At 35.6% G+C, this 24,996-nt stretch overlaps 2 protein-coding genes across 6 annotated transcripts in view; one reads left to right on the top strand and one right to left on the bottom strand.

The window, feature by feature from the left end:
* Positions 1-6,901: 6,901 nt before the first annotated feature.
* Positions 6,902-10,349, bottom strand: RPA3 (replication protein A3). The gene is made up of 4 exons (XM_081286565.1): positions 10,186-10,349; positions 9,093-9,167; positions 7,819-7,927; positions 6,902-7,284 (listed from the first exon to the last, which is right to left on the bottom strand). Exons 1-4 carry the CDS (start codon positions 10,282-10,284, stop codon positions 7,202-7,204), a joined length of 366 nt encoding a protein of 121 aa, XP_081142691.1. The 5' UTR covers positions 10,285-10,349; the 3' UTR covers positions 6,902-7,201.
* An 85-nt stretch (positions 10,350-10,434) lies between these two features.
* UMAD1 (UBAP1-MVB12-associated (UMA) domain containing 1) overlaps positions 10,435-24,996 on the top strand; it is a 279,169-nt gene continuing 264,607 nt past the window's right edge. For 2 of the 5 annotated variants that reach the window (XM_081286563.1, XM_081286562.1), the window contains exon 1: positions 10,435-10,684. The gene's annotated coding sequence lies outside the window, so the exon portion shown is untranslated. The remainder of the gene's footprint in view (positions 10,685-24,996) is intronic. The other 3 variants (XM_081286561.1, XM_081286564.1, XM_081286560.1) reach the window with 3 other exon arrangements.

The raw sequence follows: 24,996 nt of genomic DNA, 5'->3' as shown, positions 1-24,996 counted from the left end.
GGTACTATTTCTCATTTTCTACAGGGCTGTGCTAAATTTACAGGACACATTTGTCATTAAATTATAATGTGTTAATTGGAGTTGAATTAATGAAAATAAATATTAGAATATAAATAATATTTCCTAAACGAATATCTAAGGTAAAAATAATTTAATAATTTTTAATTAGTAATTATTCATCAGAATTTTCCCCTGCTAATTTATCTTCCAAGATTTAGATTACAAGATACCATGATCTTTCATTGAAACCATTCATTTAAAACTATCATTAAGTGAACTTCACCTCTTTAACATTTTATGGTGTAAGATTTTCAGAGCCTTAGAAAATGTCTTATTTTCCTGAGTAGTATTTCAGATTTCTGTGAAAAAATGAATAGTTTTTGGAAAAGGGGACGATTGAAGTCAGTGTCGTCCGTGGGATTGCCCATATACTACTCTGCTCATATACTTTCCTTTCTTCCAACTTATAGCACTCACTTTTCTTTTGGTAACTGCTTTCAAGTTTCTGTTTTTTATCTTTCAGTAAAAGAAACACTGAAACAAACATTTTTTAATATGCAAAAAGCACCATTTTTTGTCTAAATCTTTAAAAATGATGAAATAACTACAGAATATGGTGCCCTGCTGCTGACATTGTGACATGTAAAGAAGAAACAATACCATGCTAACTACAATTTTAATCTTACAATCCAGATGAATGTACTACATTATAAATTGTTCATAGCCTACAACTCTGGATTTAATTAGCCATTTCATAACCTCATGCTGTAGGTCAAATGGGGTCATAAACAATATAAATGGCTTACCTCAAATTGACATCATTATAACAAAGTAACTTGAAACACATGCTTTATTAGTAGATTTAGTATCATCTTCATAGGAAAGATAACCTATGGTACCAGAATTATTAATTTTCTTTTTGCAACAGATGAGAATCAAATTCCATGTGTATTAAATAAGGGAAGAAACAAAATTGGAGTTTCACAAAATAGAACCTACAAAATTTGGTCATTCTTTTTTTTTCTTTCTTTCTTTCTTTTTTTTTTTTTTAATACTAAGGATTGAACCTGGAAGCACTTAAACACTAAGTCACATCCCCAGCCTTTTTATTTTTAATTTTGAGATAGAATCTTGCTAAGTTGTTTAGGGCCTCACTAAATTGCTGAGGCTGGCTTTGAACTTGCAATCCTCCTGCCTCAGCTTCCCAAGATGCTGGGATTACAGAATTTGATCATTATTAATCATGATGGATCTCTTCAAAACCTTAGATCAGGAGATATTAAATAGCTGAGATTGAGTAACTTTGGGCTGGGGATATAGTTCAGTGGTTTTAATCCCTAGTACTATCAAAAAGAATTTGAGATATCTTTAGAAATTATTATTCTTTGTTATTGACTGAGATTCCAGAGGGAAGATTTCAGACTTTGTATGTATTTCCAGTAATAAGCCTAGAACTTAATATAAAATATTTGTTGAATGAGAATGTATATCAAATTAATACGTTAAAAAGACAACCTCAAAATTGAGTAAATTTAGAGGTAATACTAGTGTATCAGAGCATTTAACTCACCTTATGAAGAGAGATGCCTTGAGAGCTATGTATAATTTTGTGTTTTTTCAGATGAAAATAAAAGCAAAGATTTGAAGATCTCTGTAAAACTGCTATGGAAGATAACTATTTTGTTGCTTATCATCCCCTACATTAGATTGTGTGGTATTCCTTCTACAATTTAATATTAGGGAAAGTTTGTCCTACTGAATTGACGTCTATTAAAAATTCTCTAGCCTATTAAAATTCCTTCCTTCCTCTATATGCCCAGCAGGACATGAAGATAAATTTAATGCCCAATTATATTTTGCATTTTAGGTTGGGAGATTTGTAGTTATCTTTTTTCCATGTTTTTCATTTTATTTTTGTAGCACAATCCTTTCTTTAGAAAAAGTATGTCTCTGTTTTATCTACCCTTCATCTTTATTTCCAGTTCTTCTTTGATATTTCAAAAAGTATTGTTCATAGTCCATGAAACGCTCCTTGTCTTTCATGATATTCTGTCAGCAAATACTTATTAAATGCCTACTAGGTGTCCGGCACTGTTGTGATTATTCTGTTGACTGACTGATTACTCTCCCTCATCCCATTTGCTCTTCCGACTTCTGCTCTGTGGTGGCATAGGCCCAGTATGGTTCTGTCATTGGTTTTATGACTTTCTCACTGTAATCTGCACCTGGCTTTAGGGACAAAATTTCTTAGTTGAAACTCTCAGAATCAGATATATTTTAGAAATCAGAATTTTTGGAGTTTAGAAAAGCCATACTATATACCTACCATGTGTTATTTAACAACCTCCACAGGGAGAGGGGCAGTACCCTATAATTAAGTATATTAATATTTCTGCAGTAAAATGAGTATTTCCATGACATGAGATAAAGACCATAAATAACTTCACTACAATCCTTATCATGTTTTGTTGGCAAATGAGTTTTGCCCTAAGTTTAATAAAAAGCTTTTGGTTTTCAAACCACTGCAGATCTCAAAATTGCAGATAGATAAGGGATGGTAGAACTCTTTTTTATTATTATTTTTAGTTGTAGAAGGACACAATACCTTTATTTTATTAATTTATTTTTGTGTGGTGCTGAGGACAGAATCTAGTACCTCATATGTGCTAGGCAAGCACTCTATGACTGAGCTACAACTTCAACCCAGAGTTCTTAAACTCTAGTGTAAATACTTTAGGTCTACTGGCTCTCAAATCTGTCTGGCCCTACATTATATGGTGCTGGGGAATGAAACCAGGGCCTCATGAATGCTAGGTAGCCACTCTGCCAATGAACTATACTCTTAGCCCTTGTCCTGTTTTTAATAGCTTCTGTAAAGGATCTGTCCTCACTAATTTTTAATATCCCAGTTTGTATTGAAACAAATTTATTTAACCCACTGAACTCTTTCTTGGTTCTTATTCTGTTTAGCTTTAACATTATCACTAAGTTTTATGGAATCCATTATAATTATCCTGAACTTGCCTCCCATCCTTGTCACAGCGTCTGTTATGACTCAGGCCTTCATTACTTTTCTCCTGGTTTTGTGGCTTCTCAAACTAGACTGGATTGACTAATTTATCCATGCACTATGTTAGACATCAGGAAATACAAGAAGACAGACTTTAGGTTCCTCATACATAAGTGCCTTTTCTTAGTGGGGAAAACTAATGAGAAGACTGGTTAAATAAATTAGGGAACATTTGGTACAATGGAGTATTTTGTAACCATTCAGAAGGATGAACTAACTCTATATGCCAAGAATCAAGACATTTTAAGAAATGTATGTCACAGAACAGTATAGTAAGATCCTATAGACAGAATGTCTCTGTTGAGAAAGTTCTGGAAAATTGCACACCAAATCATAGTAATGACTCTGGAAAATAAAGCAAAAACTTTATTTTCTGATTTGTTTAGTGTTTTAAAAAATGAGAATACATATTTTTAATCTAAAAAAAAGAAAAAAAAGAGATATAACAAAAAGTGACTAACTTTGCCTAAGACATGAAAATCTTAGGGAAATTTTGCTTTGGGCTCATAAATGGACATTCCTTTTAATGCAAATAACAGGTTCAAGGGCACCCAGTTCCTAAGGGGTAGAGTGTTCTGGAAATGGCAAATCTGGTGCTGGAGGGAAGCTTCAAGGGGAAAGTAGGTGAATTGAGGTGAGATATCAGATTGTGAAGGTTCTCAATTATTGTTTGGAAATATGGACCCAATTTAGTTAGCAGGGAGCCTCTGGAAGTTGTTATTTTAAAAATACATTTTTAATTTTGAAGCAATTTTAGATGTATAGAAAAGTTAACATGCGTTCTCCTGTAACACCTCACACAGTCTGTTTTCCTTCACGTCATCTTACATTTCTATGGTATCTTTGTCAAAACCATAAGAAACCAATTGATAAATAACTATCAACTGAACTCTAGTCTTTCTTCAGATTTCATGTTTTCCCATTAATGTCCCTTTTCTATTCCAGGAGCCAATTTGGGATCGTACATTTAGTTGTCGGTCTCCTTAGTCTCCTTTGAAGCTCTATGAATTCTTGTCTCTCCTTTTTTTTTTTTTTTTTTAATGAACCTTTACAGTTCTGAGGGGTGCTGATCAGCAAGTTTATAGAGTACCCCTCAATTTGGTTTTGTTTTGTCTTATCCCATGATTAGACTGAAGTTAAGGGTTTGAAAATAGTATCACAGAGGCTAAGGACCCTTCATATCACATCAGCTTAAGAGTGCACATGATATCCACATGACATCACTGCTGATGTCAAACTTGATCACTTCATTAAGGTATTTGCTAGATTTCTCCATTGTAAGTTTTTCAGGAGTATTCCTCTTTTCATTCTCTCCAGGCTTTTAAATTTTATAGAGTGAGATTTGAATTGATAGTTAATATAATCTTCTTAGTTAAGTGATGGGAGGAGCATAAAAACAGGAGGGCCAGCATGTTAGCTTTGGTTGTTAGAATAATTCAAGTGAAAGATGACAATCAACAGAATGCTCACTGGCAATGGCAGGTGAAGGATTGGCGGTATTTGAGTGTTTCTGGGCAATAGGTAGCTTATGATAGGCTTTAAAAGAAACAGAAAATCTGGGTTGGGGTTGTGGCTCAGTGGTAGAGCATTGCCTAGCATGTGGGAGGCACTGGGTTTGATTCTCAGCACCACATATAAATAAATAAATGAATGAATAAATAAATAAATAAATAAAATAAAGGTCCATCAAAAAAGTTAAAAAAAAAGAAACAGAAAATCAAAACCACAATGACATACTACATCACACACATTGGGATGGCCACACACAAACCAAAAATTCCAATAACAAGTGTTGGTGAAGATGTGGAGACATTAAGAGTTTATATACACTGCTGGTGGGAATGTAAAATGGTACAGTCACTTTGGAAAACAGTCTGCCAGTTCCTCAAAAAAATTCAGTGTATTTACCATTTGATGCAACAATTCCACTTCTGGGTATACACCCAACAGAAATGAAAACATATGCACACACAAAAAATATATACACAAATATTCAATGAAAGCATTATTCATTATAACCAAGTGGCATCAACCACTCAAGTGTTCACCAATCAATGAAATGGATAAACAAAATGTGCTGTATGTGTACAATGGAATATTATTCAGTAACAAAAAGGGATAAAATGCTGATACATGTTACAACATACAGGAAGTTTCATACACTACGCTAAGTGAAAGAAGCTAGTCACAAAAGACCAGGATTCTATTATCTGAAATGTTTAGAAGGGAGATAAGCTAGAGACAAGAAAGTAAAATAGTACCTTCTTATTCAAGGAGTGATGTGTTATCTTATTCCAAGATACCCCCATAGATGCCTGAAAGCATGAATTAATGTGTTGTGATTCTGCAACAATGAATCTGATAACTGAAACAGCTATTAAGGTAAGTTGGTGGGTAGCAATCTTCAGTGGACAAATGGATGATTCGTGTCCTGGGCAGGATGTAAGGAGATGGTGTAGGAGTTTATCATATTACTCAGGACAGGGAACAATTTAAACCTTATTAACTGTTTATTTCTACAATATTCCATTTAATATTTTCAGACAGAAGTTGTCTACAGGAAAGCAACCAAGGGAAGCAAAACTAGGGATAAGGGGGCAACTGCAAATCAGTGATTGCTTAGGGTTAGGGCAATAGGTGATCATGACAGGATTAGGCTATTGTAGGTAAACGGTACAGAATTTACTTTGAGGGTGACAAAAAATGTTCTACAATTTATTATGATGAGGGTTGTACAATCTAAAACAAAAAAAGCATATGACTTATTTCAATGAAATTATTATAAGAAAAAACTGGAACGTGTGGTAGGGGAGCTATACTTGTTCAAATTATAGTCATTCAAACTGCAGTGCTGGTGGGACATAATAGGTATAGATGTTGAGCAGCCTAGAAACAACATTGGGGTTAGAGATATGGAATCATAAATATTAACATAGAAGATGTGACAGATCCTAAATTCATGTAGCCCAACTTACTAAATATAGTAACTTAAGAGAAGGTTTAAGGGCACTCTCAACATTTAATAGCACCGACTTTCAGGGGTTAACACAGAATTAAGGGCTTGACCCTAGCCTTGGCATGCAAGACAACATTGAGACTGGCTGTTCATAATAGCATTATTCATCATAACCAATTTTCAACCAATTGTCTTTGTTTTATAATAAAATGTTTTAGCTTTGGCTATGTCTTTTAAGTAATCTGGAGAATATTTGGGGATAATAAGTTAACATTTAAGATTACATTAATTTAAAATAAAACATTTTTGTACAGCTTACAAAGTATGTGAGCCTGGAATTATTTTACTTCCTCACTGAAGAGAACTGGTTAAGCCATAAAACCTAACTGGCTACATAGGCCATCATAGTTATTTTGTGGAATCTTGTCTTATACCTGCCGTATCTCTCCTTGCTCACTCCTAATATTACCTGGTGTAGACAGGAATTCCATACTAAGGGTAATTGCAATTGAAAGTGTGTGTGTGTGTGTGGGGGGGAGGCACAACAAAAAAATAAAAACAAGTGATTCCACTAACTCTTGATGATCATGTACCCTTTGTTTGGCATTAGTATATGTTCAGTTTTTAAACTCAGAAAGAAAGATACTTCACAAATTACAGAAGATGTAGATTTCTGCTTGTTCCTTTTCATAAAAATTACTTTAACTAGAGTATCAACTAACTAACATGGCAGAATTTATGAGATGGTGAGCATATCTTTCACACAGTTGGCCCAAGGTTTCATTTAGTAGTTCTAAGACCTGATCTACAGTTATGAAATTCCAAGCTTATGTTTGAATTCAGGACTAAATAAAAATGAAATGACTACTAGTATGCATTATTTTAATTTTTTATTAATAAAATAGAAACTTAGATTATTGACAACTGCTTTGATCTTATATCTTATCTGACCACATAATGGAGTGGCAATAGTTTATAAAAGGACTTGGGTGAGAACAGTCAATAGATCAGTTTCAACAAAAATGCAGATTAGGATGTCTAAAGTTCAGTAAATGAAAATTTAAATGGAGCAAATTAAATATTAGAAATCATAGGAGTCTCTCCCTCAAACAAGTGGGACCTCCTTTAATTATCTTCATCATAGCCACTTGCAATCACAAGAAAATTCAGTAAGATCAATCACGTTGTGTAACCCCTAAGGGAAAAAACTGAGGGAACTCATGGGTAATTTTCACAGCTTCATTATAAAGTCCAAGATCTGAAAAAAACATGTAAACAAACATTAAATTCACCATGAAAAGCTGTAACATCAATTATTATCTAAAAGATTTCTATTTCTCTTTTCTCTCCCTTTTAGAGGTCAATTTATTTTCACAACCCAATTTCTAAAATTCAGACATAAATCATATTTTTTGTAGTTCAAAAATAGAAGAGACATGGAAAACAGGAGACAATCCACTTTGTTGTCCATTATATAGGCAGTTTCTGCCTGGTCCATTTTAGGCATTACTGCATTGTTCCATGCCTTCAATTCATATATTAAAATAAATATTATTTTTATCATATTTAAAAAATTTCTCTTCTATAAATATTAGATTTTGTTGAGTTTTCTTTGTATACAAGCAAAAACTAAGAAGCAGGGAAAAATGTCCTCCCATTTTTCTATGGGATTGGAAAACTATAGAAATTGAAAATATGGCAGGTCTGTGAGTCAATACCAACACATAATAAGAAGAGAATTGTTTTCCTCCTACTTACATAAAACCACTAAATACTAGAATGCTTTATTTACCAAAAGGATTGTTATCTTCTTTAAACTGGACATAAGATGCACACATGATGGTTGCTTTTGCTGTTACTCTGCCAACTACTTCCACGATTCCAGAAATTTCTTCATCAAGCTAAAACATTGAATGTTAATTTGGTGTTATCTTATTTTCAGTTGATAATTAATTTGGAAAACTGTTATATAGTTTACTTATCTTTCAAATTATACAATTTATTAATCTTTCATTGTAACAAAGTAACTTCAAAATTTGCTAATGTTAAAACTGAAGTGTAGCTTTTTAAAAAATGTTAAGTAGTTAACTGTCAGTATGTTACAAATCCTGTTACCTTTTAGTTGTAGGTTATTGAAAATGTCCAGAATTTCTACAAACAGTAATTTGTTTTAAAAAGACCCAATGAGAGGAACTTCATATAATTTGTATTTCAAAAAGAGTGAAATGCACACACTGACCAAACAGCATAATAGATTTATCTTCATAAAAGCCAAGCAAGTGTTTTTAAACACATTAAACATTAAATGTATAAATGACAACCGAAAATATGTAAAACAAAAATAAAAATGAAAGTCAGGTTTGATGGAATCTGCCTATAGTTTCAGCTACTCAGGAGGTTGAGGCAGGAGTATTGCTTGGATCTCCAGCAGTTGGAGATCATCTTGGGCACATAGCAAGACCCTGACTCAGGGAAGGAAGGGGTGTGAGGGGTGGGAGAGAAAGAAAAAAGATTAAAAGAGAAAGATAGAAACTCAAATTCTTGAGGAAGGAAGAAGTAAACAGAAAAATTTTATTATGTGACTTTATAGTCTTTCATAAGGAATGAGAACTGTTACCCAACCAACACTTAAAGGATATATTTAAAAAATCATAAGCCCAAAGAATCATAAGTTGAAAATGTAAAGGAAAATACAACAAGAGAACAGGAATTTAATTTTATAGCTAGGGAAGGTTTTTTTTTTTTTTTTTAGGTGGGGGCAGGTGCCAGAGATTGAATTCAGGGGCACTTGACCACTGAGCCACATTCCCAGCCCTATTTTGTATTTTATTTAGAGACAGGGTCTCATTGAGTTGCTTAGTGCCTTGCTTTTGCTGAGACTGGCTTTGAACTCCTGATCCTCCTGTCTCAGCCTCCGAAGCACTGGGATTACAGGTGGGCATGGTGGGTCAGCTAGGGAAGTTTTATAAGCTCCTTCTTATATTCACTCCAAACAATCAGAAACACCAACAAACCAATCCAAGATAAAGAATCAAACATAATATAGAAGTTAATACTTAAACATACAGGCTCCATCAATTCAATGGTTCCATTTTTTCCTTCTCCATCTGAAAGAATAAACATCTTTCCAGTGGGATGAATCTAAAAAAAATAAATATACAATTTTAAAATTTCCAGATAAACAAAACTTTTAAATATGTCACTAAAACTACATAATTTTACCAAAGATGAACAGACTGACCCTTACTTAATTATTTGGTTCAAATTACAATCAAGTGTTATTAGATCTGGTCATGGGATGCCTAATTCATTTTGAATTTCAGATAAACAATGAAGTTATTTATTCATTAGAGGCTCCTATTTTCATTTAGAAAATCTGGTAACCCAATGCTAAAATCAAATAAAAGGAGGTAAAAGTGGAATCTTCTGGCAGTCATGATTTAGACAGTACATATTCCATGAAGAATATGTAATAAAAACTAAGCATGGAGTAAAAGAACTGATTGCTAGAAAATCTGGATTCTACTCCTGGGTGGCACCTGCCCCTGTCATATAAGAATAACTGATTTCACTCAGTGGATGAGGATGAAAAGAGTCACCGAAACCTTTATAAATGGTTTTCCTTCAGTGCTCTGAAGTCACTGACTCCAAGACTTTGGGTCTGTTTCTTGCCTGTAGGATGAGTGAGCTGCACCCTAACCTGGGGTAAGATAATGGGCTACTGCGGCATCTGGGAGCGACAATCAAATAAATGTTTTATGGAGAAGCAAATTTAAGCAGAAAACGACGTTCATCAAAGACAATTACAGAAAGAAACGGGAGGATGAGCTTAGTTGGCATCAGTCAAATCTGGCTAAACCCAAAACTGAGAAGGCAGACAGGGAGTCAAGTATATAATTCATATAAATACAGAAGTGGGTGAGGGGCGCTGGAATTTAGAACCCAGGACATTAGAAACCACTTAGTTTCCGCGCCATGCAAGTGGCGCCCAAACAGAGCTGCAATGGCTAAAGTGTGGGGAAAGTTTTCTTGTGCGAAACAAAGCAAAAGGGAGGGGAATGAGGCTGAGGCTTTTGGTTCTCCTACCGTTACCCTGAGTCCACCACCCAGGAGGTCACGGCTACCCACTGGGAGATCCCAAGACCGCGAGCCCGCGCACCTTTTCCAGCCTTCCTACGAAGCAGACCGGCCTGTCGATGAACTGAGATAGCATGCTGGCGTTGACGCGGGCCTTGGGCAACTCCATTAAGTCAACCATGATTACGCTCGTGACCGGCGGGAAACTAGCGGACTGAAACTGAACACCCCGCGGGAGTCGGTGGGGATGATTTCCCCGGCACCAATCAGCGAAGGCCGTTGCTCCAGCTCCGCCAATCAAATACGCGGAAGCAGCGAACTTCGTCACGCAGTTCCGGACTAGGCTGGGGAAGGGCTTGAGCAGGTTCTGCCTACGGAAGTGGGAATCAGCTGCTTAGTGACGCGCGGCGTTCCGGAAGTTGTCCGGGTCCGGACGGAGTGGGCAGTGAAGCCGGGACTAGGAGAGGCGGCGCCCGAGGCTGCTCTCCAGGAGCTCCGGCTTTCTAGCGGCGACACAACCCCGGAAGTGGGTTGGCGGGCTCCGGTGCTGTAGTGGCGGCAGACTGCGGCGCGAGCCTCAGGTACCTCTTCTTGCGGAAGGCACCGCAGCCTTGCTGTTTCTTCTTCTCCCCTCGGACCCAGTCAAAGAGCTAGGAGGGAGTTGGGAGTCCGCTCCGCCGCAGTGTTCACGGGGCTGTGCACTGACCGTGACAGTTAGCCCACCTCCCCTCTTCGAGGTTCTGCGTGGCAGGCGGAGACATGCTTGCTGAATGAAGTCTGTGTTTCGGGCTTCTTTTTGATGCCCACGTACCTAAAGCTGGAAAGCGGGGTCCTCAGTGTTAATGACTGGCTTTCGCTGCTAGGTAGCAGAGGGTCGGTAACCCCCAGCTATGTCATTTTACAGCTCAATTCCCCCAGGTTTAAGAAAAAAGGTTGACGAGATTACCTATGGCCATTTCTAGTCCTGACATTACGGAGCTGTCAATTCTTTCACTTGCTCCGAGTTATTAGCAAATAGATGTACCTGTGGGTGGGCATGGGAAGGGCCGCAGGATAGGACCAGAGGAGGCAAGCTTAACTAGTTGATTAAACTAAAACAGGTGTGCCTCTTCGTGAGTTACATTCTCCATCTGCAAAACGAGGGGGTTTGATTGATTTGCAAGGTCCTACCTGACTAACTTTTGACCATATGATTAACGGACTCTCCTAACGCCTCTGCAATCTTTCCACCATTGCTCTTTCTCGGTAGCCCCATGAAAGGGAGATCTGGAAGATAATCTGTTCCAAAAATATTTGGGGGTTTCTCGAATCTGTTGCTGGTTAATAATGTGGTTTGAAAACGGTGGATATTGATTTTAAGGATTTCATCTGGTGGAGTTGGTATCTGCCTTGCTCCGGAGATTTTAGAATGAGTGCTCATAAAAATACCATCAAATGGTGATGCAGAAATTGGGGAAAAAAATCTTAATTGGGTATTATAATTTTGTGGAAACTGAGTATGAATTCTCCCAAAGCCACAGAATTGTCATTCAAATTTAGATACCTATCTGGGGTCTTCAGTTTAGTCCCACAATTGCGTTATGCAAAGGAGATCTGTTTTGAGACTTCATGTGACAATCTGTGATTAAAATCTGATATACCATGTTTAGATGATAGCTTCCCTCCGGGTTCATTTATACCACTTACTGTGTTTGTCTTAATAGTCACTAAAAAGTTCAAAGGATTTCATTAGACAAACGTGGGGTGCATTTAGTTGGTGTAAATAAAAGCTGTGATTGTATGAGTGTAAGTCATTGAAGTCTATATTTCTGCATAAAGCCTTAAGGTCCTTTGCATTTTAGAATTTCTTTGCAAAGCAATTTAGTGTGCAATATACAGAGTACCCATGAATGTATTTCATAGTATTTTTTATGAGAAGTCTTTAAAATACCAGATAACAAACAATATATTTATAATAGTTAAAGGACCACTTTTAAGCAAAGACCTTTTTTTTTTTTAAAAAAAAAAGTGAGATGAACAAAAAGGTAATTTAAAACAGCACTTTGGATTTTTTGGAGTCACTTCAAATTTATTATGAAACAGATAATGCCACAGAAGAGTACATATAGCTCATATGGATAGTTTGGAGCCTCTAATTCAGCTGAAGAAATGGAAATTTACTACTAATTTGTTTGAACTCTGCTGTCAAGTTCTCCCTTCCAGCCAATCTTGAACAACACTCTCTTGCAGTCTGTTTTAAACTTCCTAAGATTTCTTTATAGTCATGTCACATAAAAGGCATACTGTTTTATTTTGTCAATTAGACTTTTATATAAATGGAATTATCCATCTCGTCTGATTTGTTTCTTTGGCTTGATTTTCAAGAGTAAACTATGGTGATGAATATAGGTAGATTTCATTCTTTTACCTCTGCTATTTAATTCTATTATTGACATTTAAAATTTTTTTTTAAAAATTTAATTTGCTATATATGACAGAATGCATTACAATTCATATTACACATATACAGTACAATTTTTCATATCTCTGGTTGTACACAAGGTAGAGTCACACCATTCTTGTCTTCATACATGTAATTATGTTCATCTCATCCCACCATCTTTCCTACACCCATGATCCCTCCCTTTCTCTCCCTCCCCTTTCCCCTACCTGGAGTTGGTCTATTCCTCCCATGCTCCCCATCTCCCCCATTGTGAATCAGCCTCCTTATATCAGAGAAAACATTCAGCATTTGTTTTTTTTTGGGGGGGGATTGGCTTACTTAGCATTATATTCTCCAACTCCCTACATTTATCTGCAAATGCCATGATTTTATTCTCTTTTAATGCTGAATAATATTCCATTGTGTGTATATATACCACATTTTCTTTATCCATTCATCTACTGAAGGGCATCTAGGTTGATTCCACAGTTTAGCCATTGTGAATTGTTTTGCTGTAAAACTGATTTGGCTGTGTCCCTGTAGTATTCTGTTTTTAAGTCCTTTGGGTATAGACCAATGAGTGGGATAGCTGGGTCAAATGGTGGTTCCATTCTCAGTTTTCCAAGGAATTGCCATACTGCTTTGCATATTGGCTGCATCATTTTGCAGTCCCACCAGCAATGGTAGGAGTGTACCTTTTTCCCCATATCCTTGCCAATAACTTATTGTTGTCTCTTATTTTTCCAGGTTAATTTCAAGGCTGCTTTTTCTATGTCTGTGAGGAATGTCACTGGGATTTTGATTGGAATTGCATTAAATCTATATAGTGCTTTTGGTAGTATGGTCGTTTTGACAATATTGATTCTGCCTATCCAAGAACAAGGTAGATCGTTCCATCTTCTAAGGTTTTCTTAATAGCTGCCATTCTGACTGGAGTGAGATGAAAATTTTGCATTTTTCTAATGGCTAGAGATGTTGAACATTTTTTTTTTATATATTTGTTGATTCTTTGTATGTCACCTTCTGAGAAGGATCTGTTCAGTTCCTTAGCCCATTTATTGATTGAATTATTTGTTTTTTGGTGTTAAGATTTTTGAGTTCTTTATATATCCTAGAGATTAGTGCTCTATCTGATATGCATGTAGTAATTTGCTCCCAAAATATAGGCTCTCTATTCATCTCACTGATTGTTTCTTTTTGAATCCATCTCATTTATTGATTCTTGATTTTTAACTCTTGGGCTATAGCAGTCTTATTGAGCAAGTAGGAGCTTAAGCCTATATGATGGAGATTTGGGCCTACTTTTTTTCTTATAGGGTTTCTGATTTAATTCCTAGGTCCTTGATCCACTTTGAGTTGAGTTTTGTGCATGGAGAGAGATAGAGGTTTAATTTTATTTTGTTGCATATGAATTTCCAATTTTCCCAACACCATTTGTTGAAGAGCTCTTTTCTCCAATGTATGTTTCTGGTGCCTTTGTCTAATATAAGATAACTGTCATTATGTGGGTTAATTTCTGTGTCCTTTATTCCATACCATTGGTCTGCCAGTCTATTTTGGTGCCAATACCATGGTGTTTTTCTTACTATTGCTCTGCAGTATAGTTTAAGTTCAGATATAGTGATGCTACCTGCTTCACTCTTCTTGCTAAGGATTGCTTTAGCTCTTCTAGGTCTCTTATTTTTTCCAGATGAATTTCATGACTGCTTTTCCTATTTCTAGGAGGAATGTCATTGGGATATTGATTGGAATTGCATTAAATCTGTGTAATGTTTTTGGTAGTATGATAATTTTGACAATATTTATTCTGCCTATCCAAGAACAAGTAGAGCTTTCCATCTTCTAAGGTCTTCTTTTATTTTTCTATAGCATTCTGTAGTTTTTATTGTAGAGAACTTTTATCTATTTTGTTTAGTTGATTCCCAAGTATTTCCATTTTTTTGAGGCTACAGGGTAGTTTTCCTCATTTCCCTTTCAGAGTATTTGTTACTGACATACAGGAATGCCTTTGATTTATGGGTGTTGATTTTATATTCCACTATTTTGCTGAATTCATGTATTCTAGAAGTTTTCAGGTGGATTTTTTTTTGGGGGGGTCATCTAAGTATAGAATCATGTCATCACCAAGTAGTGCTAATTAGAGTTCTTCTTTTCCTATCCATATCCCTTTAATTTCTTTCATCTAATTGCTTTGGCCAGTGTTTCAAGAACTATATTAAATAGAAGTGGTGAAAGAGGGCATCTTTGTCTTGTTCAAGTTTTTAGAGAGAATGCTCTCAGTTTTCCCCATTTAGAATGATATTGACCTGGGGCTTAGTGTAGATATCTTTTACAATGTTGAGATATGTTCCTGTTATCCCTCGTTTTTCAAGTGTTTTGAACATGAAGGGGTGCTGTATTTTGACAAATGCTTTTTTTGCATTTATTGAGATGATGTATGGTTATTATCTTTAAGTCTATTGATATGATGAATTACATTTATTGATTTCCATATGTTGAACCAACCTTGAATCCCTGGAATGAACCACACTTGATCACAGTGCACTATCTTTTTGATATGTTATTGTATTCAATTTGCCAGAATTGTATTGAGAATTTTTGCATCTATGTTCATTAGAGATATTGGTCCAAAGTTTTCTTTCATTGATGTGTCTTTGCCTGGTTTTGGAATCAGGATGGTATTGGCTTCATAGAATGAGTTTGGAAGTGTTCCCTCTTTTTCTATTTCATTTAATAATTTGAAGAGTATTGGTATTAGTTCTTCTTTAAAGGTCTTGTAGAACTAAGCTATGTACCCATATGGTGCTGGGCTTTTCTTGGTTGGTAGGTTTTTGATGGCATCTTCTATTTCATTTTTTGAAATTGATCTATTTTGATATTTTTTATGATTAATTTTGCTTGAAGTCTATTTTATTTGATATGAGGATGGAAACGCCCGCTTGTTTCCATAGTCCATATAAGTGGTATGATTTTTCCTAACATTTCATCTTCAGTCTCTGAATGTCTTTTCCTATATTATGAGTCTCTTGGAGGCAGCATATTGTTGGGTCTTTTTTTATAATGCAATCTGCCAGTCTATGTTTTTTGTTTGGTGAGTTTAGGCCATTAATATTCAGGGTTATTATTGAGACATAATTTCTATTTCTAGCCATATTTGTTTAGTTTTGGTATTGAACTTGACACGATTTCTCCTTTGATTAGTTTTTTCTTTAGTGTAATACCTCCCTCTGCTGATTTTCATTGTTGTTTTTCAATTCCTCTTCATGGAATATTTTGCATAGAATGGTGCAGATTTTCTAGTTGTAAATTCTTTTAACTTTTGTTTATCATGGAAGTTTTTTATTTCATCATCAAATCTAAAGCTTAGTTTTGCTGGATATAAGATTCTTGGTTGGCATCCATTTTCTTTCAAAGCCTGTTACATGTTGTTGCAGGATCTTCTTGCTTTCAGGGTCTTCATTGAAAAATCTGCACATAACCTAATTGGTTTCCCCCCTATATGTAATCTGATTCCTTTCTCTCATGGCTTTTAAAATTTTCTCCTCCTTCTTTATGCTAGGCATTTATAATGTGCCTTGGAGTGGATCTGTTGTGATTTTGTACATTTTTTATTCTTTAAACCTCTTGTATTTGGTTTTCCAATTCATTCTTTCTGTTTGGAAAATTTTCTGATATTATTTCATTGAATACATTATTCATTCCTTTGGTTTGGAACTCTATGCCTTCTTCTATCTCAGTAACTCTTAAATTTGGTCTTTTTATGCTATCCCATATTTCTTGAATGTTCTGATCATGGCTTCTTACCATCTTCACTGTGTGGTCTCCATTCTTTTCAAGTTATGTATTTTGTCTTCATTGTCTGAGGTCGTGTCTTCCAAGTGGTCTAATCTGTTGGTGTTGCTTTCAATTGAACTTTTAATTTGGTTTACTGTTTTTTTTTTTTTTTTTTTCATTTCAAGGATTCATGTTTTTTTTTCTTTTGCTTCCTGTACTTGCTTATGTAGCTCTTTGTCAAAATGATCTTTTGCTGCCTATATTTGCTCTCTTATATTATCCTTTATGTACATCCTGAACTACTTCTCTGTCATTCCTTCTGTTGTGCTGGCCATAGATTCTAATAATATAGTATCTTTATTTGTTTGGGGCACTTTTTTCCCCTTGTCTTTTCATTTTGTTAGTGTGTCTTCCCTTCTAGCAGTGGGGATCTGAGATGTTACTGTTTTACCCTGAAGGCTTATAGTGCCTCTGCAAGGTTCCAATACCTCTCCTTTGAGGGGAAGAACAATGTTAACAGATCCCAGTACAAACAGTGTATAACCTTACACCAAACAGTTGCTATTCAGACATTTACAGTTTGGTCACAATACACAGAAATGGCTAGTTCAGTTATCTACAATATGAACCATAGGTTTGCAAAAGGGTTTATAGTTCCTGATGGTGGACAAAGAACCTGGATGAGGTGTAGGATGAGATGTTGAGAGAGTAGGAGGTGAGGATATAGAGTTATTATATCTTAAGGAGTGTGAAAGGGGAATCTAAAGAAAGTTCATAGCAGGAGAAGACAGAGAAAGTAATTTTGGGTATTCAAGTAAGTGGTAAAGCAGTAGAGTACATAAAACACATAATAACTAAGAAAAATAAAAAATGTAAAAATAGAAAAAAAGAATAGACAACACAGATGTAATATACTATTCAGACATCCCAGTCCTCAGAATCCTAATTCATGCAAAGTAGTTGGTTTCACATATGTTGGGGATCTGAGGGCTGGAAAATAAAGAGGGAGAAGAAAAAAAATCTTGAAGGAAGAAATAAGGATTGTTTTGGTTGGAGATCAGTATCTTTCCTGCTTCCCTTCTCATCCAGTAGATGGGATTGTCTTCTGTTGGCTCATATCTTCACCCATGGGATGGTAAAGGTTACTGGGGTGGTAGGGTTTGTCTTGGGCGCAGGGCACCTGGAAGTGAGGGGTATGGCACCTGCTGGTCCCCAATAGGAGACTGCATCCCAAGGATCTCCTTTGGGCCCAGCTCGCCTGGTCTCATCTCATTATCTTCCTTGTAGACCTCACAGTTCTGGTCTCTAAATTAGTCTCTAAACTGTATCTTACTCACCCTGTCCTTTCTACTGCCTTCCTCTCCTTAGGTCTTGTGAGACTGCACACCTGTCTTGGAGAGCTGTTTTATATTGGGCAGTCATGTGCTGGGTTAGCAGCTAAAACTGGGTAGAGGTGGGAGTTGTGAACTATCATACCTGCCCAGGCTGTGTTTTAGACTGGGAGTTGCCCCAACTAAAAATGGCCACAAAGGTGACCCTAGATGGAAGTGGCTGCTTTCAGTGATGGTGAGTGAGACTAGATGGGGGGAGCTGGGCAATGGCGTTGGATGATGTATTCAGAGATGAGCTCTGTGGTGTTCTGTGTGTTGTCTTCAGAGCCTGTGCGATGTCTGCAGGTGCAGGTAGGCTACCATGTGTAGGGGACTATGGCAGTGGCTTTAGAGTCCCAAGATGGAGGTGACTGAGAAAGCCCCACGTTGGTAGAAGGGGATCCACACAGGAGTGGCAGCCAGAGTTCCTGCATGTGGGTAGCATCTATGTGTCCTTCATGGGAATGGGCAACAGAGATTTCTGCGCTGGTGGTGTTGCGAGGTGTCCTGCTCTGACGCTGAGGCTGAAGCCCTGTGCGGGCTGGCAGCTCTGGTTCCTGCATTGGAGCAGCTGTGGGGAGGGTCCTCTATCTCTCATAGAGAAGCACTATTCCCACTACTTGAGTCTCAGGCCACCGAGTGACACAGAATGCTGCCTCCCTCTGGCCCACCCTTTTGGATTCCCCCTTTAATTGACCTTTTGATTGTAGTTCTTTTCTGTTGCTGCTGTGAGTAGTCTTGTATTGTGTGATTGTACCAATGTTTAGCAGTAGAATTGCTAGAACATAGGGCATGGATCTTCAGCTTTATTAGAAAAAGCAAATGATTTCCCTGAATAGTGGGGTCAATTTATCCTTTTACCTAGAGTTTAGGAGAGTTCCAGGTGATCCATAATCTTGGTAGCTCTTAAAGCTCTTCCTCTCCAATTTGGTAGAAATGGGATGGCTCCTGTGAGCTGACTTTATATTCCCTGATTACTAATAAGGTTGAAAATATTTTTGAATATTTATTGGCCTGTTTTTTTTTAATCTTTTTTTGCCCTGCTGATTTTTTTTTCTTACTTTCAAGAGCTTGTTATGTTAGTGTGGACAGTAATGCAATAAAGTGTTTTCTTAGTATTTTGGCCCACTTTTTATATTATTTTCCTTTCTTTCCTTCCTGTTTTTGACTATAAAGGATTTTTTATTTTAATATAATGAAGATTTTTCCATAAGTTTAATATAGTTGAAAAGGTCAAGTTTTAAAAATCTAATTTGAGCAGTCTTGCATCAAGATCTTAACTATATATATATATATATATATATATATATATATATATATATATATATATATATTAGTTTGGCTTTCATGTTTCACCATCTAGAATTGAGTTTTATATATGTTGTCAGACAGGTATCCAGTTTGTTTTGTTTTCAGTTGTCCTAGCATCATTTATTCACTGTGTCAATATTTTGTTACTGACCTCCAGTGTCATGTTAAGCTTACAGATACATGTAGAGTCTGGTTGGGCTATCAATATTAGTCTGTTTTTCCTTTTTCTGTCTCCAAACCTACCCATTTTTCTTCTGTATGTAGCCGTGTGATAGCGTTTGATGTCTGAGACCATGTTCTTCAGGTATGTCTTGGTTATTCCCATCTCTGCCATTCCATTTAAAATTTAACTTTTAAAGTCCCTTGGAAAACTGTTGTGATTTTGATCAAAATTACATTGAGTCCTTGGATTTCTTTCAGAAGTAATATCAATAACTCTCACTATCCTTGAGCTATTTTAGTCCTTTTTTAAAGAATTTCAAAATTTTCTCACTAAAAGCTTTGATTTTTAGATTAGATGTATTTCTGGGTACCTTGTTTTTGACACTACTATGAATAATATTTTTTTAATTAAAGCTTTTAACCATTGGTTGCTGGTGTATAGAAAGGCCATCTTGTTCAACTCTTCATTCGTTTTTTTTTTAATTATTTGTTCTTTTTAGTTACATATGACAGTAGAATGTATTTTGACACATCATACATATAGGAATTCTAACTTCCCATTTTTGTGATTATACATGACAGGGAGTTACACTGGTTGTATATTTATATAACAACATAGGAAAGTTTTGTCTAATTCATTCTATTGTCTTTTCTATTCCTATTCTCCCCTGTTCCCTTTATTCCCCTTTGTCTAATCCATTGATCTTCTACCTCCCCTCCCCTTACTGTGAGTTAGCATCCCCATATCAGGGAGAACATTTGGCCTTTAGTTTTTTTGGGATTGGCTTATTTCACTTAGCATGATAGTTTCCAGTTCCATCCATTTGCCAGCAAATGCCATAATTTCATTCTTCTTTGTGGCTGAGTAATATTCATTGTGTAAATGTACCACGTTTTCTTAATCCATTCATCTTAAACTCATGTTTCTGTAATTTTCTAAGAGATTCTTTTGAGTTTTCTTTTCATATATTAATAATTGCAATTTTGTTTCTTAACAATTCTTACACATTTTATTTAGTTTTCTTGTCGAAGTTAGATCCTTTGGTACCTTTGAATAGAAATGGTGTTAAGATGGGGTTTGGGTGCATAAATTAAAGTATCACACATACATATAGACTAATTCTCAAAGAAGTCAAAACAACCCAGAGTCATGCAACACAGCCCTTATGTGGAGGTGCAACTAAGCTATCAGGGACCCAGGTTCCTTTAGTCTTTCAGTTCTGTGTGCTTAAAATCTAGTCTTATATTAAGTTTGCTTGATAGGCCAATATTAAGTACTGGACTTTCAAGTACTGAGTCTGCATTTCAGGAAGCAGAAATGTGGGCCAGCAAAAGGATGTATGTTCATGGGATTTAGTTCCTTTAAGGAAACTTCCTGGAAGTCATTCCCAACCTGAAGTTTTGCTGGTTAGGTTAAGATATTTGTCTATTCTGGTTTGATAAGACTTTGGTTATCAAATTTGATAAGATGAAGTTTTGTGTTCTTAATTGAGATAATGAAATCAATGTATTTTCCTATGTTGAATCATGCTTTCATTCCTGGGAGAAACACAACTTGGTTTATTATATATATTATTATATATTTCTAGGTTTTATTTGCTGCTGTTTTAAGATTTTTGCATTCATGTTAATGAATAACATTGGCTTGTAATTTTTCTTTCTTGTATAGTCCTTGTCAGATTCTGATTTCACAGTTATTCTTATGCTATGAATTATGCAGTGTTTCTCTATTTATTCTCCAATATTTTGTGTAAAATTGGAATTGTCTATTTGTTGACTGGTACAACTCACCTGTAAAACCTTCTGAGTCTGGTATGTTTGCCTGTGACTACTGCTTTAGATGTATCCCATGCATTTTCATAGGTACTCACTAGTTATCAAATTCTAAATATTTTTCATGTTCCAACATAGTTCTTCTTTGACTCATGGGTTATTTGGTTTTATTTGCAAATTTGTAGGTTTAATAATTATGTTGTTAATTTCTGATGTAATTGCTTTGTGGTCAGAGGTATGGTCTGTTACTAATTATTTGAAAGTGTTTGAAACTTAACTTTAGGCTTTATCAAGTATGTGAGAAATTTTTGTAAAGGTTTAACGTGTATTATGACAATAGCATTGGTAAATTTAACCTTGAGGTTCTGCTGTTATGAATTTTTGAAGCCTTGTTATTGTGAGGTAAAATGGTGAAATTAAGTAGTGAAAGAAGCGACTATCATCATGCTTTTTGCTTTAAAGTTTCTTTTGTTCTCCACATTTTTTATTGGTACATTATAATTGTACATAATGGTGGGATTTGTTGTTTTATATTAGTACATACATACAATTTAACAATATAATGGCCAACATTCCTCCCCAGCACTTCCCCTCTCCCTCCCCTCCTTCTATCTGTAGTCCGTTTCTTCTGTTCTGCTTACCTCCTTTTGCTTTTCATATGATCACCCCTACCTTTTTTTCTAACTTTCACGTATGAGGGAAAACATGATTATTGACCTTCTGAGTTTAACTAATTTCACTTAATATAAGGTTCTCAAGTTCCATTCATAATTTCCAATTTTGCAAATGACATAATTTTATTTTTCTTTATGGCTGCATAAAGCTTCACTGTGTATATATACACCACATTTTCTCTGTCCCTCTGTTGATAGACACCTACTCTGGTTCCGTAGTTTGGGTATTGTGAATTGTGCAGCTGTAAACAGGATATGCATGATTGCTACAGAAATGCCGACTTTAATTCCTTAGGATAAATACTGAGGAGTGGTTGGTATAGCTGGTCATATGGTGGTTCCTTTCATAGTCTTTTGAGGAGCTTTCATACTGGTTTCTATAGAGGGTGTACTAATTTAAAGTTCCACCGACAGTGTAAAAGTGTTCCTTTTACTCGACCTCCTCTCCAGCATTTATTGTTGTTTGTATTCTGAATGACTGCCATTCTGACTGGTATGAAATGAAAACTCAATGAAATCTAGTTTTTATTTGTTGTTATTGTTTTTTGGTACCAGGGATTGAACCCAGGGACATTTAACCACTGAGCCACATCCAAAGTCCTTTTTATGTTTTATTTTGAGACAGGGTCTTGCTAAGTTGCTTAGGGCCTTTTTAAAGTTGCTGAGACTGGTCTTGAATTTGTGATCCTCCTGCCTCAGCCTTCCCAGCTGCTGAGATTACAGGCATAGGTCACCAAGCCGAGCCTCAGTGTAGTTTTGTCTCTTATTTTCCAAATTCCTATTTGTTGTCCATTTGCAGTTTTTCTTTTGAGGAAGTGTCTGTTTAATTCATTTGCCTATTTATTGTTTTTGTTTTGTTTTGGTTAAGTTTTTTGAGTTCTTTATATATATTCTAGATATTAATCCTTTGTCATAAAAGTAGCTAGCAAAGAGTTTCTCCCATTCTGTAGGTTCTCAATTATTTCCTTTGCTGAGTAGAAGACTTTTAATTTGATGCCTTCCCATTTATTAACTCTTGGCATTATTTCCTGAGCTTTAGAGGTTCTGTTGAGAAACTCATTGCCTGTGCTTGTATGCTGGAGTATTGATCCTGGGTTTTCTTTTAGGAATTGCATAGTTTCTGGTCTAATTCCTAGGTCTTTGATCTATTTTGTGCAGGGTGAAAGATAAGGATCTAGTCTTATTCTTCTACATGTGGATAACCAGTTTTTCCAGCACCATTTGTTAAATAGGCTCTTTTCTCCAATGTATACTTTGGTCACCTTTGTCAAGGATCAGATAACTATAGATGTGTGGATTTGTTTCTGTGTCTTCCATTTTGTACCAATGGTCTGTGTGTCTGTTTTTATTGTAGTATCATACAGTTTCTGTTTTATAGTTCTGTAGCATAATTTGAAATCAAGTATTATGAGGCCTCTAGCATTGCTTTTTTTTTTTTTTTTTTTTTTTTTGCTTAGAATTGTTGTGGCTACTGTAGGTCTTTTATTCTTTCAAATGAATTTTAGAACTATTTTTTCTAGTTCTGTGAAGAATGTCATTGGTATTTTGATAGGAATTGCATTGAATCTGTATATTGCTTTTGATAGTACACACATTAATACTATTGTGCGTATCCATGTGCATGGGAGATCTTTCCTCTTTTCATTTAATATTAAGGATGTTTGTATATAAGTTCTTCAGGGGTTTGGTCCATAGTTTTCTTTCCTTGTGTTTTTATTTGTGTTTTCTATGAGTGTGATATTGGCTTCATAAAGCAAATGTGGAAATGTTCCATCTCTATTTAATGGAATAACTTGAGGAATACTGGCATTATTTCTTCTTTAAATTCTGGTATAGGGCTGGAGTTGTGGCTCAGCAGTAGAGCACTCGCTTCGCACGTACAACACCCTGGGTTTGATCCTCAACACCACATAAGAATAAATAAGTGAAATAAAGGTAGTGTGTTCAACTACAACTAAAAAATAAATATTAAAAAAAAAATAAATTCTGGTACAATTCAGCTGAGAATCCATTTGGTCCTGGGATTTTCTTTGTTGTAAGGCTTTCTATCACTGCTTTTTTCTCATTATTAGTTACTTGTCTATTTAGATTTTATATGTATTCTAGATTCAATTTTGACAGGTTATGTATATTTAGAAATGTATCCTTTTCTTCTAAGTTTTCCACTTTATTAGAATATAAGTTTTCAAAGTAGTCCTTAATGATCTGCCATATTTCTGTAGTGTGTGGTGATTTTCTCCTTTTTCATTTTTAACTTTATTGAGTCTTCTTGTTCTTTTGGTTAGTTTGGCTAAGGGCCTATCAATCTTGTTTATCTTTTCAAAGAACCAGCTTTTTGTTTCATTGATTCTTTGCATTGTTTTTTTTCCCCTCAATTTTATTGATTTCAGCTCTGATCTCAATTATTTCTTTCTATTAGTTTTGGAATTGATTTGTTCTTATTTCTCAAGGGGCTTGAGATACATCATTAGATTATTTATATGGGATCTATTTGATTTTCTTATGTAGGCACTTATAACTATAAAGCTTACTATTAGAACTCCCTTCATAGTGTTCTGGAGGTTCTGGTATGTTATATGATGAATACCATTTTTCTCATTTGAGCCTAAATTTTTAAAATTTCTCCTGATTCCTTCTATCACCAGTTCATCACCCAAAAGTATATTGGTCAAACTCCATGTATTTCTATACAGTTTTTTAGCATTGGTTTCTAATTGCATTCCAATATGATGCAAGATGGAAGCAATTATACCAGTTTTTTTTTTTTTTTTTTTTTTTTTTGTATTTGATGAGAGTTGCCTTGTGGCCTAAAATATGGTCTAATTTAGGAGAATGTTCCAGGAGCTGCTGAGAAGAAAGTATATTCAGATGTTGTTGGATGAAATATTCTATAGATGTCTGATGAATCCATTTGATTTATAATATTTTTCAGGTCCAAAGAATCTTTACTGAATTTATGTCTGGATGACCTATCTAATGGTGAGAGAGGTGTGTTTAAATCACCCAGTATTATTGTAGTGGAGTGTGTCTGAGTCTTTGAGTAATATCTCTTTTATGAAATCATTTGTACCCGTGTTTGGGATATCATTATTTATCGTTGTATATTCTTGTTGGATTGTTCCCTTTATTAGTGTGAAGAGACCTTCTTTGTCTCTTCTGATGAATTTTGGTTTGAAGTCTGCTTTGTCAAATATGAGAGTTGCTTCTCCTCTCTGTTTTTGGGTTCCATTTATTTATTTATTTATTTTTAAGAGAGAGTGAGAGGAGAGAGAGAGAGAGAGAGAGAGAGAGAGAGAGAGAGAGAGAGAGAATTTTTAATATTTATTTCTTAGTTCTCGGCAGACACAACATTTTTGTTGGTATGTGGTGCTGAGGATCGAACCCGGGCTGCACGCATGCCAGACGAG

The sequence above is a fragment of the Spermophilus citellus genome (assembly GCF_964194105.1).
Source record: "Spermophilus citellus genome assembly, chromosome: 3".
NCBI classification, from domain to species: Eukaryota; Metazoa; Chordata; class Mammalia; order Rodentia; family Sciuridae; genus Spermophilus; species Spermophilus citellus.
The sequence above is the reverse complement of the archived record's forward strand: the minus strand, read 5'-3'. Positions and strand labels throughout refer to the sequence as shown.

Excerpts from the sequence above, each read along its gene's own strand:
- RPA3 (XM_081286565.1), bottom strand. The coding sequence starts at position 10,284 with ATGGTTGACTTAATGGAGTTGCCCAAGGCCCGCGTCAACGCCAGCATG. Across the intron at positions 9,168-10,185 it reads TCGTAGGAAGGCTGGAAAAG|ATTCATCCCACTGGAAAGAT; the intron begins GTGCGCGGGCTC and ends TATTTTTTTTAG. Across the intron at positions 7,285-7,818 it reads AGAAGATAACAATCCTTTTG|ATCTTGGACTTTATAATGAA; the intron begins GTAAATAAAGCA and ends TGTTTTTTTCAG.